Raw genomic sequence first — 19,839 nt, 5'->3', positions numbered from 1 at the left:
ATGCATTTCAGACCAGCAAAGTCTGAGTCACCCCAGAGTGTGTCTCTATGTGTCCCTGGTGCTTGGGTGCCGGGACCCTTCAGGACATCAACACCCCCAGTTCAGTTCAGTCGCTCAGTCGTGTCCGACTCTTTGCAACCCCACAGACTGCAGCACGCCAGGCCTTCCTGTCCATCAAGACCCCCAAGGCCCCCCCAAAGATGCACGGTGCTGAGGTTTCGGCGGGGGTCCCACCTTGGGAAGGGGGGTCAGGAAGGTACCAGAGATAGAAAGTTGGCCAGAGGAACAAGGCCTCTCAGGAAAGGGGGGTCCACTGCACAAAGAATAGGAAGTTCTGGGAGCGGGGAGGTGGTGTATGGAGAGCTGCAGAAAGTTCCAGACTGTTCATTCTCCACTTTCTCGCCCAACCCGTTGAAACCCGGGTCCAAAGATGCAGAGGGGGTCTACCGATCCGCTGGGACCCCTGTTGCATCGGAATCCTTCACCAAGGAGAAGGGGCGGCAGAGAGACGGCTGCCCGGTATGGAGCCTGCAACAAGCCTGAACTTGGTCTGCTTTCTCCCTGGGAGGCCCATCGGTTACTGATGATGCTAACAGCTGGGAGAAATCCCCAGAAATCGTGCTCAAAGGTGCCTGAATGGCTTCCGCTTATCAGGGATCTGTGTTTATAAACAGCCCACACAGGCAGATCTGAACAACGGCCGTGGGACTCCCGTGGACCGGGTTCAGGCAGATAAGACCCTGGGACCACCGCTCTGGTGGGAATGCCAGCGAACCCTCATGCCAGATGTGGGCATGCACCCGTCTGAGGCCCCCGGCCCCCCACTGTGGAAGGAAACCCCAAGGACAGAAAAGGATGCTTCGGCGGATAGGTGCCCGCACACGTACCATGAGTTCTGCCCAGCCCCCACGGCCTCACTCAGGGAGGGTCTGCGTACCCCTCTCCTCTGCTAGGAGGCAGGCTCTTTGAAACCCAGGCTGTTTATCCTCCCAGGGCCTGGGCCTGATGGAGTGCTGGTGAAAAGCAAGGCCTTAACAGCTTGGCAGGAGAGACAGAGGCCAACAGCTCGGGGGGTGGGTGGTCTGTACGCAGAACAAGCCAACACGCACACGTGAACACAGACACGCATCCGTGCAGAGGAGGGGAGACCTGGGGTGGGGACCTCAGGTCACTGCCAGCCAGCTGGACGGGCATCCCAGGCCCCTCGGCAGGCGAGGAGGGCAGACACGTCCTACAGGGCTGTCCTCAGGCGGCTGGAGCCACTGCCTGGCACAGGGGGCAAGACGAGGATGCTTCATGCAAACCCCCTCCACCCCCAACTGCTGCCAGGGGCTGGAAACCCGAGCAGACCACCCAGCAAGCCCCGCCGTGTATGTTCTGGCAGCAATACCACTCCAGGCTGCCGGGACTGACTTCACCCGAACCAGGGACTCCAAGAGATGAAGGCTGCTTTTGTATTAATAAAATTTTTAGAGGGAAAAGAAAAAAAAAAATCAGATTTACTTTCTACTGGAAGGAAAAAAAAAACACCTCTCATCTACGTGTACTCTGGGTCCAGTGGTCTTGCCAAACCACCAGCAAGCTGTCTCCTGGACTCACCTCCCCTGAGATCTCTGACCCCTCGGGCGCTGAAGTCCAGGTGGGCCCCACAGTTGGGGGGCACTGAGAAATGTCGATGCTCAGCCCCCCGTGTGTCCCCTGGGCCTTTCCCTCAGGGTCCCTCAGGGTTTCTAAGAGTCAAAACCCAGTCAACCACTGGACCAGGAAAATGACTTTCCCTGCAGGCACTGTCCCTGGTGGAAGGATACACAAAGAAGGCCTCAGAACACCAGTTCCTGTCACTCCGACCCTATTAGCCTGCAGCCACCAGCCTCTCTCTGTCCAGGTGGACGTCTTCCCACCAAAACCCCGCCAGCCCACCAGTCCAGACTGGGGTGCCCCTCCTTTCCACGGGCCCCCCGACCTGCAGCCTGGTGTCCACGCACAGCTGACCCCACAGGCGGCTGGGGCAGACGCGACCCCTTCTGAGGCCCCATCGCCCCTTGTGGGAGGGCGTGTGACCACAGGTGCATAGAAAGACTCGGGCTGAGTCCGTCTGATGGGCAACATTCTCCCTCAAGAGGACGGAGTCGACAGTTCTCAGCTGCAAGTCTGTCACTTGCTGGGATCTTCCAGGTCAACTAAACCAGCAGGCACCGGCCGGGCACCTGCTTCTCCGGAGGGCGGCGTGGGGATGGGGAGCTGTGATGGTGACAGGAGGACCTGGGTGGCCGTCCCCGCCTCACCACAATCAGCATGAAGAGGCAGACTGGCTGGCCCGAGGTGCGGACGCTGCTCATTCAATACTGCCACCCACAGAGGAAGTTGTCCATCCCAGGGCTGGGTGCGCCCACGGCAGAGAACCTCCAGGAGACGGTGCACAGGTATGACAGCAGGTGGATTCGAGAAACAGAGCAGGTGGTCCTGGGGGACTACGAACCCCCGGGGGTGGGCGGGGGAGACGCGGAAGCCCCCCAGAGCTGAGCCGAGTGGCAGGTGTCATCTATGGAGGCCGTGGGTTCCAGGGTGCCCGGAGTGGATGCACATCACCAAGAGATGTTGTATAAGAACCCGGTCTCCATGTGTGAAGATGAACCTGATGGGGCAGGATGACCAGGCCCAATCGGGGCACTGGGACGGCCCTGGCTGTGGGTAGGGATCTGGGCCCAGCCTCCGCCCAGCCTGCAGCTACACCAGGATCTGAAAAACCAGCCATGAAACGTGAACCTGCCTTGGGAAGCCCTGCTGGTGCGGCCACATGCCTACTGATAAAATGCACGAGGATGCCCTTTGTTCTGAGAACTGGGCCATGGCCACAGGGACCCAGGGGACGGATGACGCCTGACCCTGGGGGCTGGACTCAGGGTGACGTTGGGAGGTGACCAGGAGGCGACAGCGCGGACGTTATATGGATGACTCGGGCCAGCTCTGATGACCCGGGAGCACTCTGGGACTGAGTTGGGCCTTCCCCTTGCTCCCCCAGCCTCACAGAAGAACATGAAGCTGAAGCTACGCCTTCTGCTCACCCGCAGAGACCAACAAACATCCGACGCTGCCCGTCCCCAGCGTGCTGGCTGAGAGGTGGAGCTCCTAGTGGGCAGGCACCGTCCGCCCCCCTCCGCAGGGAGGGTGCTCTCCTTGGGCTTCTAACCAAGCTGCAGGAGAAGCCCTGCGTGCAGGACACGGTCTGTCTGCTCCAGAGTCGTGCAGGATCAAGAATGAGCATGTAACCCGACTACATCTTCATCACAAAGACCTCCCGGGGGAAGGAAGACAGGAGGGGTTGTGAGGAAGTGAAGCCTCTCCGGGTGGAGTCCGACTCTTCTGTAGCACACCTGGCTCCTCTGTCACGGGATTTCCCAGGCAAGGGTACTGGAGTGGGTTGCCATTTCCTTTTCCAGGGGGTCTTCTTGACCCAGGGATTGAACCCAGCTCTCCCACATGGCAGGCAGATGCTTTACCGTATGACCCTCCAGTAGGAGGGGTTAACATACAATAATTCAGGGAGCTGCAAGTTAAAGCAACAGTGGTCCCTCGTGCGGATTTCTGGGGCTTCCTCCGTGTTCTCGGGCACCCAGAGTGTCCCAGGGTGGGTACAGAGACGGACATGGCACGTGGTGCTGAGCAAATCTGGGATGGTCATCTGAGTGCATCTTTTACGACAAATGTTCCCCAGGATGCATGGCTGGGGAAAGCTGCTCTTTTGGATTCCTGCAGTTCTGACCCCGAACTCAAGGCTGAAAGGGTTAAGAGCCTGCAGACAGCCTGCCGCGGAGCAGCTCCTCCACATGCGTACCCCGAACCTCGGGGTGAACTCCGTTTATCTCCATTACACGGGTGGGGCCCACGAGGGTGGCAGGGTGGGAAACAGCCTGAATTTCAGGGCACTGACGCCCGACCCCAGCTCCAGGCTTTCTCTGGACGCCCTTCCTCCTCGAGGTCAATCTTCTTCTTCTGACCTAAAGCCTGTAATTCTCTGGTCATTTTTTATCTTGAGAGAGCCTTCCTGCAGCCTTGCACAACTTCCTCTCTTCACTCTTCTCTTCTCAGGTCTGTCCCCAAGAAAAAGACACAGGCACTTCTGCTGGTGGGGGGCCCCGGGGCCTCCACGAGGGGACGGGGCCTTCCCCCGCCCACCCAGTCTGTGGACACACAGGTGTTTCCTGTGCTTCAAGCCACACGGAGCTGCAGGCACAAGCAGGCCTGGTCTCAACATCTTAATTTTTAATAAACGGTTGTGAAAAAAAAATCACAACCATCCCCTGTTTCTTAGTGCTCCCAGCAAGCCCCCTGTGAGAAAACAGTGCTCTTTTCCTCTATTCACAAGCTCTGACTTAAATTAAGTGTCTGATCTGAATTAGAGCTGCTATCCGGTAGAAATAGGAACCTAAAACAAGGACAACAAATGAAAGGCGGGGTGAAACCACGGCGGGGTGAATGAGCAACCTCACAGAGGAGGAGAGCCGTGCTCTCGGGAGGCCCTCCCCCCGATGGCATATTGGGGGCGACAGGGAGGGGCTGGGAGCTTGCTCCCGGGCACAGCTGCACAGGGAAGCCAGCCAGTTAGCTGAGACTGGAAAACTTCCCTTCAGGCAAGAAAAGAGGCAATTTTGCATAAAGGGGATTCTTTAATCCGGCCAGACACGGCTGGACCATTCCAGTTCACCCTCCAGAAATGAAAACGCTCTGTGTTCTTGGGCTGGAGGTCTGTCTGTCCATCTACCTCCCCCAGGGCCCTCTGCCTCCCATCCTTCCCCAGCTCAGAAAATGCCCCCAAACAGCTTCCTGTGCTCCAGGTTGAATTTCCTTTCCTGGGGCTTCAGTGAGGCAACATTGCTTGGCCACCAAGCACGCAGCTGAGGCCGACTCTCTGCGATTCAATCCAGCCGCGTTTCCTGATTATCTATCAGGGTGATTAGATAGCATCACAGACTCAATGGACATGAATCTGAGCAAATTCTGGGAGATGCTGAGAGGACAGGAGAGCCTGGCGTGCTGCAGTCCGTGAGGTTGCAGAGAGCGGGACACGGCTGGGCCACTGAACAACGGGTCACGGGTCCCACTGTAAACCAGGTATTTGGGGGCAGAACTGTGCCCTCAGGAAGCCAGGGTCTACCATAAAAGGAAGTCGGATACACAGACTTAAATGACTGCAACCTCCGTCTCCTTATCCGTAAAAGGTAGATGATGCTACCAAACGAGCCTACATTTCAAGGAGATCAACAGACAAACAGAGAAAGGGGCAGGAGGGAAGAAGCCTCTGGGGAGGCAGCTGTGAGCAGACGGAGACTAACCAGGACATCTGAGCGACACACAGGCAGGCCGTCTGGAGAGTTTACTTAACACAGTAACTTTTTTAGTTTTTCACAGTTTAAAGAAAAATATTTTTTCTGGACTTTTTTTTATTTTGGAATTCCTTGAATGGGAAAAAAAATAAAATTCCATGAGACAAACTGAAAAGAAACCCTACACCCTCATTTTTCTTTTCTGGTGAGTAAAATGTTGGGTCTGAGTAAGGCCTGCTGGGGACAGAAGACCTGCAGCCCTGAAGTCCAGTACAGCCTTTGGCTCAAAATGAAGCTGGCTGCATCTTCAGGAGATTCAAGTGTGACTTCAACACTCTCATGGGAGGGGAGTTTGGGAGAGAATGGATACACCTGCATGCACGGTTGGGTTGCTTTGATGTGTACCTGTAACTCACAGGGGCGTCTCTGATAGCTCAGCAGGTAAAGAATCCACCGACAATGCAGGAGACGTGGATTCAATCTCGGGGTCAGGAAGATCCCCTGGAGAAGAAAACAGCAACCCACTCCAGTGTCCCTGTCTGAAAAATCCCATGGACAGAGGGGCTCCATTCCAAAGAGTAGCAAAGAGTCAGACACAACGGAGTGACTAAGCATACTGACATGCATAACTATCACCACATTGTTAATCAACTATACATCAATGTAAAATCAATTAAAAAAAAAATACATCCTCTCCAGTTTAGCACTAAGGCAGTGCCAGCTGACACGCAGAGCCGACTCTCCTGGCGTGCACACTCACCGGGACGGCACCCTGACCATCTCAGGCACGCCATCGTTTCATTACATTGGACACAAGCAACAGTGAAGATTTCTTTTCCAGAAAGGCGCGGGCACACCATGGCAGGGTTTCTCAGCTGTGTTCCCTGCTTCTAAGCCTCTGTGTAACTGATCACTTCTGCACCACGAGCACCTGCAAAGGAACCTGCCTGGGGAGCCGGACGGACTCAGAAGAGAATCCTTTGAATAAAACTGTGTAAAAGTGAGGGTGACCCTGCATGCTGTCTCTAAAACAAAAGCAAAAGACACATCCCGAAATCCTTTTAAGCCGGCGTTCCCGGCGAGACCAACCAGGGTGCAGAAGACGCACTGGCACTGGGAGATGGTCGTCATCTGCTCCACGGGGTACTCCCCCAGACACAGCTTGCAGGACACCAGTGGGTCCAGGGCCAAGTCCCAGGACGGCCGGCACGCGCGCGCGGCGCTCATGGCAGAGCAGTCTGAAACGAGAGAAGCACAGGCCGTCAGATCCGCGTGGCCTCCATGGAACCCAGGCAGGGCCACTCCTGGCTGAACCCGGGGCCCGGGGGCTGGCCGAGTAACCACTGAGGGGCCCGGGTTTCATAGGCCTCATTGGGTTCTCTGAGAAGTTTTAGCCAGAGGCCCCTGACGTGGTCAGTGGGTGATACTTCCTCTCCTGTATTGACTGTAATACTCCTTTCCTGTACTGATGGTAATATTCCTTCCCCCTATTGATGGTAATATACCTTCCCCATATTGATGGCAATATACCTTGCCCTATTGATGGTAATATATCTTGCCCTATTGATGGTAATATACCTCCCCCCTATTGATGGTAATATACCTTCCCCATATTGATGGCAATATTCCTTTCCCGTATTGATGGTAATATATCTTGCCCTATTGATGGTAATATACCTCCCCCCTATTGATGGTAATATTCCTTCCCTGTATTGATGGTAATATACCTTCCCTGTATTGATAGTAACATTCCTTTCTCGTATTGATGGTAATATTCCTTTCCTATATTGATGGTAATATACCTTCCCCATATTGATGGTAATATACCTTCCCCATATTGATGGTAATATACCTTGCCCTATTGATGGTAATGTACCTTCCCCGTATTGATGGTAATATTCCTTCCCCCTATTGATGGTAATATTCCTTCCCCCTATTGATGATAATATTCCTTTCCTGTATTGATGGTAATATACCTTCCCCGTATTGATAGTAACATTCCTTTCCTGTATTGATGGTAATATTCCTTCCCTGTATTGATGGTAATATTCCTTTCCCGTATAGATGGTAATATACCTTCCCCATATTGATGGTAATATATCTTGCCCTATTGATGGTAATGTACCTTCCCCGTATTGATGGTAATATTCCTTCCCCGTATTGATGGCAATATTCCTTCCCCCTCTTGATGGTAATATTCCTTCCCCCTATTGATGGTAATATTCCTTCCCCATATTGATGGTAATATACCTTCCCTGTATTGATAGTAACATTCCTTTCCCGTATTGATGGTAATATTCCTTCCCCCTATTGATGGTAATATTCCTTCCCCCTATTGATGATAATATTCCTTTCCTGTATTGATGGTAATATACCTTCCCCGTATTGATAGTAACATTCCTTTCCTGTATTGATGGTAATATTCCTTCCCTGTATTGATGGTAATATTCCTTTCCCGTATAGATGGTAATATACCTTCCCCATATTGATGGTAATATATCTTGCCCTATTGATGGTAATATACCTTCCCCGTATTGATGGTAATATTCCTTCCCCCTATTGATGATCATATTTCTTTCCTGTATTGATGGTAATATACCTTCCCCATATTGATGGTAATATTCCTTTCCTGTATTGATGGTAATAGTCCTTCCCCCATTGATGATAATATTCCTTTCCTGTATTGACGGGTATCGAGGGATCCACTCAGCCCCATCCTTCCTTCCATCCCTCCGATGGGTCTTGAGGAAGATACCACCACACCAATCAAGCACCCAGCCCAGGAGGGCAGGACCTCAGCAAGCCAGCGAGAGAAGCTTTTGTTAGAATAGTTGTTGATCAGGTCAAGCTGTTCTCTGCTGTAGGAACATCACAGGGAAGACAGCATGTGAAGCTCTGGCCTCAATGCTCCATGTCCTCCAGGTGGAATGGTCTTCCCACACCGTTTCTGTCCTCACTGCTCAGGTGTCAACTAACCTTCCAGAAACAGCCCATGAACCACTGCCTCCTAAGACAGTCCTGGAAGATTGTCTAAACTGTGAGCTTCTTTTCTTTAAAAAAAAAAAAATTACATCCTCTTTTTGTGTTTTAACAGTCATAGTTCACTGGGTATCACTAAGCAAATGTTTAGTTAGGATGAAGCACTGTGGGTTCCAGGCAGGGCACTGGTGGAGGGAAGGCCCTGTGACTCAAGGGAAGAGACCACACGATGATCTTGAAAACTCAGAGGAGATAAGACACAAGGACACAAGACCCAGGGTGTGAGTGACCTCAGGCTGACAGAGCAGCAGAGGGGACCCTGACCTGTGAGAGCTCAGACAAACAAGGGGGATTACCGAATTCCAGCTGGAATGGGCTTCGGGGGTGAGGACAGAAATCAGAATTCAGAGCAGTGGCCTCTTCCCAGGTCAGTTAATATCTGAGAGCAACTTAGTCTGAAGTAAGTGTAACTTCCATTGTTAGAAGAGAATTCTGAGATGGTCTGTGGCTAAGAATCTGCCTGCCAATCCAGGGGACAGGGGTTTGATCCCGATCAGGGAAGATCCCACAGGCCACAGAGCAAGTAAGCCCGTGCACCCAACTACCGAGCCGGTGCTCTAGAGCCAGGAGCTGCAGCTACTGAGTCCACACGCCACACAGCCTCTGCTCTGCAACAAGAGAAGCCACTGCAGTGAGAAGCCCGCACTCTGCAACTACAGAGCAGTGCCCGTTCCGGGTAACGAGAGAAAATCTGCATGCAACTATGAAGACCCGTGCAGCAAACATAAATAAAATTGTAAAAGATAACATTAAAAAAAAGAAGAAGAGAACTCTGATACAAATTCAAGTAGCTTTCGGAAGGGTTGGAATCTTCCAGATAATTAAAACAAACATTTGAACTTAAGTCAAAGGGGCCAGAACACTTGGTTGATTTGAGGGGTCATTCAGCAATCTGGAGGGTGCAGAGGGTACCAGAGTCAAGACTCCCCCACTCTCTGAGTCTATTTTCTTTTGTAAACATTTCCCTACACCTTGAATCTATGCTTATTATTATTATTTTAAATGTCCACTGTTGTTTGGATCCTGGGATCATGGGCCAAGATTTTTTTGTTTATATTTCCCAGCGCCTTCCTCTGTTTTCAATCCTTAATGTCTCTTAAAGCTCACAGGACGGAGCGCCGACTATATTTTGATTAAGAATGTTGTTGCTATTGTTGTTCAGTAGCTCAGTCGCTCAGTTGTGTCCGACTCTTTGTGACCTCATGGACTGCAGCACGCCAGGCCTCCCTGTCCTTCACCATCTCCGAGGCTTGCTCAATGTCCATTGAGTCAGTGATGCCACCCAACCATCTCATCCTCTGTCGTCCCCTTCTCCTCCCGTCTTCAATCTTTCTCAGCATCAGGGTCTTTTCTAATGAGTCAGCTATTCACATCAGGTGGCCAAAGTGTTGTAGCTTCAGCTTCAGCATCAGTCCTTTCAATGAATATTCAGGATTAATTTCCCTTAGGATTGATGGGTTTGATCACCTTGCTGTCCAAGGGACTCTCAAGAATCTTCTCCAACACTACAGTTCAAAGGCATCAATTATTTGGTGTAAAAATGTTAGCTAGGCCCTAACAGAGATCACAAAACTTTATTGGAAGCATTGAGAAATCACTTAAGACTGGAAGTGTCCCCAAGGAGGCAGAGGTTGCTTAATTGGCTTTTCTGTCCTGGAGAGCTGCGGACAGGCAGCAGTGGACACTGTCTGCTAGGTCTGGGGCCCAGATTCTGCAGAGATGTCACCCACCAAACAGTGGATGACACCGTATGTCACCCAGAGACCCAGGTTCAAATTCCTTTCCTGCCACTTGGTCATGTGACTTTGGAGAAATTACTCAACCTCTGAATTTTAGCTAAGTTTTGTTTTGTTTTTTTCTTTTCTCTCTGTAAAACCTATACACCATCACCTCCCATGTACAGTTGTGAAGAATGAGTGAGAAATAATGTATTTAAAATTCCTGGGACATAGTGCCTGCTTGGTAAGCAGAGGTCATCGTGCTATGTCAGATTGAAGAGCCTGAACATTAACCGATGCGAATGAAAGGGAGGAGAGAAGCTGAACCAAAAGATGATAAGATGGACTCAGGGTCAGGAAGTTCACGCTGATGGGCCCAGATTACTTTGGAAGAAGGAAACAACCCAAACCTCAGAAACCTCCGGCTTTATCATCTGCTGTGCAGGCTGCGGTGAGACTGGACATCACCCCTACTGGCAGAAATCGGGAGCTTACTCCTTGCACACCGTCTTGAAGCCCACGGCCCTGTCCCTACACGTTGCCTCTCGCGCTGGACCGCAGGTCGCCCCTGGCTGGTCCGTTCCCAGACGACTCACTCCCCTGCAGCTTGCTGCCTTTCCTGTTTACGGCCTGGTCAAAGACGCGACTTGACCTCTTGCTTCCTTTCTTCCTGGACCAGGATTTCCACTTGACCTGAGACAGCGCGGCCTCCCACTGCCCTGCGCACAGGTCCGCCTTGGCCCCTCACCTCCATACCTCCCAATTTAGCCTTGGAGCAGGTCAGACATGATTTCCTGGCACCTGGTCAGTTTTCTTTCCTCCAGAGTAGACAAGCTCTGAGGTGAGCTCGTCATCACGATTAAGAGGGAACAACAATTGGGCATATTTTACCAAAAAAAAAAAGAGTTACATTGTCTAAGCCCATCACGACCTTCCCGACATACAGGATGGGCTGAGTATGGCCTTGCAAACATTGAGCAGCTGCAAACTTGAAACAGGAGTTGGCAAAGCAACTCACAATGCACAATGTGAGAAAAAACAGTCTTTGTTTTCCTAATGTGAATGTCAAGTTGAATGAAACAACAAACTATTTTAAGAACATCTGGTCAATTATAAGTATTATTCAATCTAAGCAACTCAAAATGTTTATAAGGCAAGTCCCTCATTAAGCACAACGGGGTTATGCAAAGAGGGTGCATGGTGAAGAGAGGTCTACAAGGATGAGAAAGAGCCAGAAGGGAAAAGAACCCATTGAGGGAGACAGTCTTAAAGGTATAGTGTGGTTATTTGGCCAGAACCATCCTAGTTCTGGGGCATTCCAGGTGACTCAGTGGTTAAGAATCTGCCTGCCAATGTAAGAGACGAAAGAGACTCCGGTTCGATCCCTGGGTTGGGAAGATCCCCTGGAGGAGGAAATGGCAACCCACTGCAGTATTCTTGCCTGGAGAATCCCATGGACAGAGGAGCCTGGCAGGCTAAAGTCCAAGGGGTCCCAAAAAGTCTGACACAACTGAGCAACTAACACACATCCCAGCCTCGGGCTTTGGGGCTATGGATCCTGCACGTCCCTCTTTACCCTCCGTCACCCCTTCAAAGCACAGCAGTGAAAGGGAGACCAGGTGCCAGCCAGTCACACCCACCCTTTACTCTCAGGACCCCCTCCAACAAATCTTGCTGCCCTAAAGCTGACTGAGGTGTGTCCATGTTCTTCCCCGGCAGAGGGAGCAGAAGAAGACATAGCAACCTGAGTCTTCTAGGGAGTTCCCATTGCAGTGAGTCTAAGAACCACTGGTCTGTGATTCCACAGGATCTCATCGCCCGAGGCACCTCCCAGCCTGAAGCCCATGGAGGTAGAAGCTCAACACACGATCAACTCTGAAAACCATGGCACTGAGCAATCTGTCTGCCAGGCACTAGGCTAGACTCTGCGTACGGACCTTCCTTTATTCTTTGCCATCACTCTCTCTGGGGAAGCAAGCGAGGATCGGGGAGGAGGCAGCCCCCTCTGCAAGCCACAAAGATGATGTGTCAGTTCACAGGGGTAACACACGTGTCTCTGGTGGGGGCCGGAAGTCAGCCCTGGTGGAGGCTGTGCACTGGGGGAGGAGAGGCTGGCGAGGGCTATGCAGGAACTCTGTATTTTTATCTCGATTTTGCTGTGAACCTAAGACTCTTCTGTATGGTAACTCCCTAGAGATTTGCATCAGTTTTATAAATCTAAAAAGTCAAATCTGTTCATCTAAATCTAAATTTAGAAACCGAATCTGTTCATTTGACTTGCCCCAAAATAAAACATTTGTTTTAAAATTTTGTTTTTATTTAAACCCAAATAAGCCTATTAAAGGGCTTCCCTGGTGATGCAGTTGGTAAAAAGAATCTGTCTGCCAATGCCAGAGATGAGAGATGTAGGTTCGATCCCTGAGTAAGGAAGATCCCCTGCAGGAGGAAATGGCAACCAAGTCCAGTAAAATTCTTGCCTGGGAAATCCATGCACAGAGGAGACTGGAGGGCTACAGTCCATGGGGTTGCAAGAGTCAGATGTGACAACCCTATTATTAATAAAATGCAGAGTCAACTGGGAATATTTTAAGAGTCTAAATTTTTAATCTGTTTTAAAATTGCGTTTCCCCAAGCAGTAATATTTTTGGTTTTAACTTTTTTTTTTTCTATTGGAATACAGTTGATCTACAACGTTGTGTAGGTTTCAGGTCTGCAGCGAAGTGATTCATATATATGTGTATATATTCTTTTTTCAAATTCTTTTCCATTACGGGTTATTATAAGACATTGAGTATAGTAACCTGTGCTATGCAGTAGCTCCTTGCTGGTTATCTATTATGACATGTCTGTGTATGTTAATCCCAAGCTCCTAAATTATCCTTCTCCACCCCCTTTCCTCTTTGGTAACCATATTCGTTTTCTATCTCTGTGAGCCTATTTCTGTTTTGTAAATAAATTTATTTGTATCTTTTTCTTTAAGATTTCACCTCAAACAGTACTATTAATTGTGATACTAAAAATCAGAGGCATATGGGATTAACTATAACTGGGAAGATTAGTGTGTATATTTTTAACCATTCAACCCCATGTGGGTCTTGAGATGCTAATGAACGCAGTAACACTCCAAGAAGCTGTACTATAGGCTGTCTCCACTGGACAAAACAGAAACCATGTTCTCACAAGCACAGCCACACAGCATCAAGGTTAAAAAGAAAAAAAAAAAAAAACATTTTTAAATCATTTCACTGTCACAGGCTCCCCAGTTCTCAAGCACAAGCACACAGCATCAAGGTTAAAAAGAAAAAAAAAAAAAAAAACACACACAGAAACACTTTAAAATCATTTCACTGTCACAGGCTCCCCAGTATTCAGACAAAGGACAAGGGGCCCACGGAGCAGGGAGCGTGCTGGCCTGTCCAAGTGCACTCGGCACAGAACGAGGTCTTAGATTCATTGAAGAAACAGCCGCAGACTGTCCTGAGCAGGGGAGGGTGTCCAGGCTGCATGGTGCTGAGGGGACACTCCGTGGTCCACGGGTCCCTCACTGCACTCAGGGTGAGGACACCTGCCTTCATGTACCCTGGGATCTTCTGTCTAGCTCCCTCCTGCCTCTCAGAGATTCTGACCATTTTACAAGCGCTATGAATTCACCTCTGTTAACAGTGGCTCAGAAGCTTCTTTGTGCTAAAGCGTGGATGGCTGAAGGGAGCCAGTCATTCCCCAAGAAGCAGAGCCCCTCCCACTTCACTCGCTGCCCCGATCCTGTCCTGAAGCCTCACCCGGCGGGGCGACTCCCTTGCCAGGCTGCCCCACTACCCACATCCCTGCGAGACCCTGTGTTTGAGGAAGGTAAGGTGTTGGAGAAGACTCTTGAGAGTCCCTGGGACTGCAAGGAGATCCAACCAGTCCATCCTAAAGGAAATCAGTCCTGAATATTCTTTGGAAGGACTGGTGCTGAAGCTGAAGCTCCAATACTTTGGCCACCTGATGCAAAGAGCTGACTCCTTGGAAAAGACCCTGATGCTGGGAAAGACTGAAGGCAGGAGGAGAAGGGGATGACAGAGGATGAGATGATTGGATGGCATCACTGACTTGATGGAGGTAAGTTTGAGTAAACTCCGGGAGTTGATGATGGACAGGGAAGCCTGGCATGCTGCAGTCTGTGGGGTCGCAGAGAGTCAGACACGACTGAGCGACTAAACTGAACTATGTTTTTAAAATATCTGTATTACTTACAATTAGTTAATAAAAGTGACCAAAGTGGGTTTAAAAAGCCGACCCAGGAATGCGAGCTCCGTCCCTTTCAAAGGTCCCTGCACAGGTGATGGGGAGAGGAGTCCCTTCCTGGAGCATCTATTACTAGGCACCGAAGTTCACGGAATGGGGTGGGGGCAGGCAGGGGAGGGGTAGAGGCTCGGGGTGAGCAGAACAGAGTAGGGACCATGCAGGGGCATGGACACAGGCCTCTGTGAAGATTCCAGAAGCCAGGGTTCTGGTGTCAGCACCGCTGCTCACTGACCACTGGACCCCCTGGGACCTGTCCTGGGCCTTCCTGGGCCAGCAGTCCTCATCTGAGCTCTGGCTGGGACCTGGCCCCAGGATTCCCCAAGCCTTGAACCCTCCCTACTCCACCCACCTGGGAAGGTGTCACCCAGCTCTCAGTGAGAAGCCTGGCTTCCGTGTCTACAGAAGCAGAGAGGGGCTTCAGGGCAGTGAGGATACATCTCAGAGAGCGAGCTAGAGGGTAAAATAATCTCTTGAAGGATCAGCTTTGAAGCCACAGATCCATCTGGGAGCTCAGGCATGCCTGCGGCTGGGAGCCTTGTCTGTCCATGAAACCCTCTAAACACTCTCTGCCCTCCCTTTCTAAGAACTCCCCACAATTCCACCTCCAGTCCTTCCCCATGGCCACGCCTATGTTTACACTCGAATCCCTCCACCTACTCAGGAACAGTAGTGAGCCAGTTGGCATTAGGTTTCCCTAAGGATCTAAACACTGCTCTAGACTCCAGACTACAAGAGTTAGAGGCACACAGCGCTTCAAAAAACAACCAGAGCCTTTTCTCTGGGCAAGCACCTGCCTTTGAGGATCTCATCATGAAGGGAAAAGGGATCCAATAAAGGTGGGGCTAGTAGTGAAGAACCCACCTGCCAATGCAGGAGACATAAGAGACATGAGTTCGATCCCTGGGTCAGGAAGATGACCTGAAGGAGGGCATGGCTACCCACTCTAGTATTCCTGCCTGAGGAATCCCATGGACAGAGGAATCTGGCAGACTACAGTCCATGGGGTTGCAAAGAGTTGGACACAACTGAAGCGATTTAGCACAGCACGCACGCAAAAGGTATAAAATGACAGGGAATCTGTTTAAAGGCAAGTGGAATCGCCCTTTTATCAATATTGAGCTGCAGATGTTTTTAGCTTCCCTGACATACTTTAGTCAGAAAATTAAGCAAAATCTGGGACTTCCAAATACATAGAGCAGATTTCTTACTGCACCACTCCAAGATCTAAGTTTCTTCTATCAGGTTTATTTGGATTTTGTCTTTGCTTTTTAAGACCAGATGAGAGAAGGGGGTATTTCTAAAAACACAGAAGTAAGTGGATACAATAAACTCCACACTGGTGGTAAGAGTTGATGACAGTGAGGACATAATATCTGCCAGGTCCTCTAAGGACAAAACCAGGATGACCAGTGACATGCCAGCGAGGACTCCTGGGTGAGGCTCAGAAACGGGAAATCCCTGCCAGTATCATCCAGGAGAGCAGGTTCAAGGTCAGGACCAAGGCCAGGGCCTGACAACCACATCCTGAAAAAGTCGCTTCAAACTTGTGTAACCGTGAGCAGCCCTCCAAAACCTCCTGAGATTCGAAGACAGGAAGAGACAGAACTAGAGCTTTAGGCCCTGTTTCTGCCTTCACACGTGATAGTGACATGTGATGGCCAGAGGCTGGGAGCTGCCTGGACAAGTCATCTCTGAGTGCCCTGTCCTTGGTGCTCTAGCTCACGGACACCTACGGGCTCCTAAGGATTTCTTCTAGAAAGACAGTAGCAGGTGCAAGTGAGGGGGACCAGCACACACCCTCAGAGTCCAGGAGACTTCTTGTGGGAAAGTAAACAGGAAGCTTTAAATTCCGCTTCTCCTGTTAGGAGCATGCCAAGGAAGTAGCTCACACAAGGACCAGACATACACAAGTGCAATCAGCTCGCGGTCTGAGCCTCTGTGTCCTCAGATCTGGAAGAAGTGACCTCTGACATCTAGCAGCACAGACAGGGGAGAGACACATACCTCCCACGGGAAGAGCAGGAGTGGTCTTCACTGCAGGGGACACTGTAACACACTGATGACAAGTATCCTCCCTAGGCTGTTTCCACGCTCTCATTTATACCTTTGGGTATATTCAGGGTTCACTCTTAATCACCAGTAAATTATAACCTGCTGTGCCCCGAGACAGGCAGAATCCACGTCATTCTATTCCATGTGGGCTCAGCTATGCTCTCAGTGTAATAATTGAGTAATGTAAAACTGATGTTTCAACCTAAGAATACTGAAAGTGTCATTTTTTGCACCTAAAAGCATCTTTTTCATCACTGGGAGCTACTAAAGGTCTGGGAACTCTTAAAGGACCCCTGTGTTTAGAAAACAAGAACTTGTAACAAGCCTAAAGAATCCCATGTCAATTGATCTGTATGACAATTATGACACTAATATCACAAATCTTTGTTTTCCAAAACCCATGACCTATAGATCAACACACTGTTCACCATCTTTCAGTCATCTGATCACCTACATAAAACTGCCTGCATCCCATCCCCTCTGGTCTCCTGCCCCTCTTGATGTTACCCCAGAAATTGTCTACAAGCACTTCTTCATTTATTTATCATTTCCTCCCCCCAGAACACAAATTGCATGAGAACAGTGGGTACTATCAAGCAAGAGTTTAAAATACCTACCCAAAGAAATATATGACTGCATTTTGTTCTTTCCTTTACTGCCAATTTAACTAGGTAGGAAAAAGCCAAACAAAAATACTAGCTTCAGTGGGGCATTATCTATTTCATTGGGGTGAAGAGGACAGACCTATTTTCTGATCAAATAAGGCTGACGCACATCTCCGGATACCCTTGTGATTAGCTGCGATGTTTCTGAATACCTGTTCAAAAATGATTTTTATTGTGTAGCTGGTAACCAACACATCAGAGACAGGAAGTCAGCTCAATCATCTTCACATAACAGATGAAGAGAAGAGGCTCAAGAAGGGGAAAACCATTTGCCTAAAGTCTCAAATGGTAAATCCAGGCTTCACACCCAGTGTCCTGACTTCCCAAGCCACGTTCTCTTACTGCACCAACATCCACACTGCCCTCAGGTCCACCGAAGGCTCTCACAAACCCATGGCTCGGACGGTTGATGGGCTGCTGGGGGCTCCCAGGAGCCTGTAGAAGCCGCTCTGCCTCTGTCTGCTGCACAGAAACGCCAACTGCCAGGGGCTTCCCTGGTGGTCCAGTGGTTAAGAGTCCACCCGCCAATGCAGGGGACACAGGTTCGCTCCCCAGTCCAGGAAGATTCCATGTGCTGGGGGCAACTAAGACCGTGCATCACAACTACTGAAGCCCACAGTCTAGAGCCCTGCGGTCCGCAACAAGAGAAGCCTCCACAATGAGAAAGAAGCAATAAAGCGTGTCTCCACTCTCCTGGAGACAGTCTGTGCGCGCAGCAACAAAGACCAGTGTAGCCAAAAATGAATAAACAAAACAAAAATAAAATGGTTCTTAAAAAGCCAGTTGCTAACCTGGCTGTTCTACCATCTTACGACAAAAGAGGTCAGCCACCCTCTGGGTGGGGTAGGGGGGGTGGGGGAGGTGGATGGATGGGGAAGCCACTGATGTTTTAACCTAAGAATGTTGAAAATGTCCTATTTTTTACCTAAAAACATCTTTTTCATCACCGAGAGTCCTCCGGTTACGAAATGAGGCGTCTGGGCCCCACGAAGGGAAGGACAGTCTATCGAGTTGGCCAAGATGCCGAAATCAATCCAGAGCTCGACTTCCTTGATGAGACGAGTCACAATCTCACAAGCTTCTCTGTACTCCCCGGGCTCAGTGCCGAGACACTGTACTTTCTAATAATTGGGGAGAAAAAACCACCTATCATCCTCCCAGTCTCCCAACGTCTCTGTGAGGAAGGCTGGGTCGTCAGTATGTCCTTGGACTTGGACGAAACTGAAAACCAGGGGTCTGGGGCTCCAGGGGTGTGGCCCAGATTAGGAGGTTAGGAAGGGTCGAGCTCCATCCCACCCAGCTCTGAGTCCCCCTCACTCCCCCACGTCAAGCTGCCTTCCCAGCCCTCGCCCACCAGTCTAGAGCTCACATTCCAGCAGGGACTCAGAGCACACCACAGCCACTCCAGCCTCACTTTTCTGACTCTGGCTATATGGAGACCCCAAGCGCCAATGGGCTTACTTTATGAAGAGAGAGAAACCCAAGTCACGACTGAGAGATGAGATCAAGGCAATGCCACGAACCCTGTCTCGTCCCCTTCTTGTTCCAACAGTTTGTCCATCCCCTCTCCAGCCCATTGCTAGACACCACTGGGGGCTCTGTTAGACAGAAAAACCACAAAACTTACTCAAAATGAGTTCTGACATGGCAACAAAGATCCCCCGCAGGTGCAGACACAGTTTTCATTTAGAGAAGATTCACGCAGAGAGAAAGCCCCAGACCAACAGGGCCAGGGCTCCGCCTGCAGACCTAGCTCAGTGTCTCCCGAACACGCTGCTTTGTTGGAAGCCCACCCGTGAGGGAACAGGAGGTAATCAAATATACTGACGCAACCTCCCCTGCAGGGAAACAGAGATGCAAACTTCCAATTATTCCCAAGAAAACAGCAGCTTCCAAGGTGGGGAGCATTCCTGCTGGGAATATCCATAATAAAGCAAGTCTAGAAAGTGTATTTATTTCCAGCCCTGGGATGGAAGCCGGACTTGGACTCCCAGGACTGGCGCCCGGTGTCCCTGTGCGTGGAGCCTTCCTTCACGGAGAACAGACGCGGAGGAGTCTGTTGCAGGGAAGGACCAAGTTGTTGACATGATAATGGGCCTAAAGGGACTATGTTCTCTCAAGGATGTAAAACTCTGGCCACTTGAGAATCGTTAGTATAGAACTACAGCACCAACAATAACAAAACCCACCAGGTCCAGCCAATGTTTTCCTCTTTCTTAGGTTATCACAGGACTCCAGGGACTGGCATCCACGGCCATCTGCCAGCTTCCTGACAATCCAGGAATGAGCAGGTCCAGGTGCCCCCGGGCCATGGAAGACCACTGACACCCTCACCTGCCGGCGCCCAGGTGTCCTTTCCGGGTCTGCTCACCACTTATCCAGAGATACTGAGGGATGAGGGGCTGGGGGGCTGTTTCTCTGGGCTCTGCAACAACCTTGTCTGCAAGACGCTGCTCCATCAGGTCTCGCTCTCCTGCTTGAAAACTTCTGACAACCCCCCAGCGGCGCAGGAGACACACGAGCCCCTCAAGCCCACCTGCACACACACGCTTCCGTCTTCTCTTCCTGCCCATCAGTGTCTGTGGCGTAATTTGCTTATCTCGTTTATTTTCTGTCGCCCTGTTGGGAAGACACATTCCTCGAGGAAACTTATTTTCACTGGCTTTGCTCTCTGTCGGGTCCCACGGCCCTGGCACAGAGGAGGTGCTCCATAAAAATGGGTAGGCACAATTTATCTGATGAATTCACACCTGG

The 19,839-nt window shown here is 50.4% G+C and overlaps 1 protein-coding gene across 18 annotated transcripts in view; it reads right to left on the bottom strand.

Annotated features, from left to right (window-relative positions):
* RNF144A (ring finger protein 144A) overlaps positions 1-19,839 on the bottom strand; it is a 123,376-nt gene that overhangs the window by 30,629 nt on the left and 72,908 nt on the right. For 7 of the 18 annotated variants that reach the window (XM_061154760.1, XM_061154757.1, XM_061154759.1 and 4 more), the window contains one exon: positions 6,414-6,562. The exons of 4 other annotated variants lie outside the window; for them this stretch is intronic. In XM_061154760.1, coding sequence (XP_061010743.1) covers positions 6,414-6,551 — 138 coding nt within the window. In that variant the 5' untranslated portion in view covers positions 6,552-6,562. Of the gene's footprint in view, positions 1-5,729; positions 5,749-6,413; positions 6,563-19,839 lie in introns of those variants that run through there. 7 more of the 18 variants (XM_061154763.1, XM_061154771.1, XM_061154768.1 and 4 more) reach the window with 3 other exon arrangements.

This window comes from Dama dama, chromosome 11, assembly GCF_033118175.1.
Source record: "Dama dama isolate Ldn47 chromosome 11, ASM3311817v1, whole genome shotgun sequence".
Taxonomy (NCBI): Eukaryota; Metazoa; Chordata; class Mammalia; order Artiodactyla; family Cervidae; genus Dama; species Dama dama.
The sequence above is the reverse complement of the archived record's forward strand: the minus strand, read 5'-3'. Positions and strand labels throughout refer to the sequence as shown.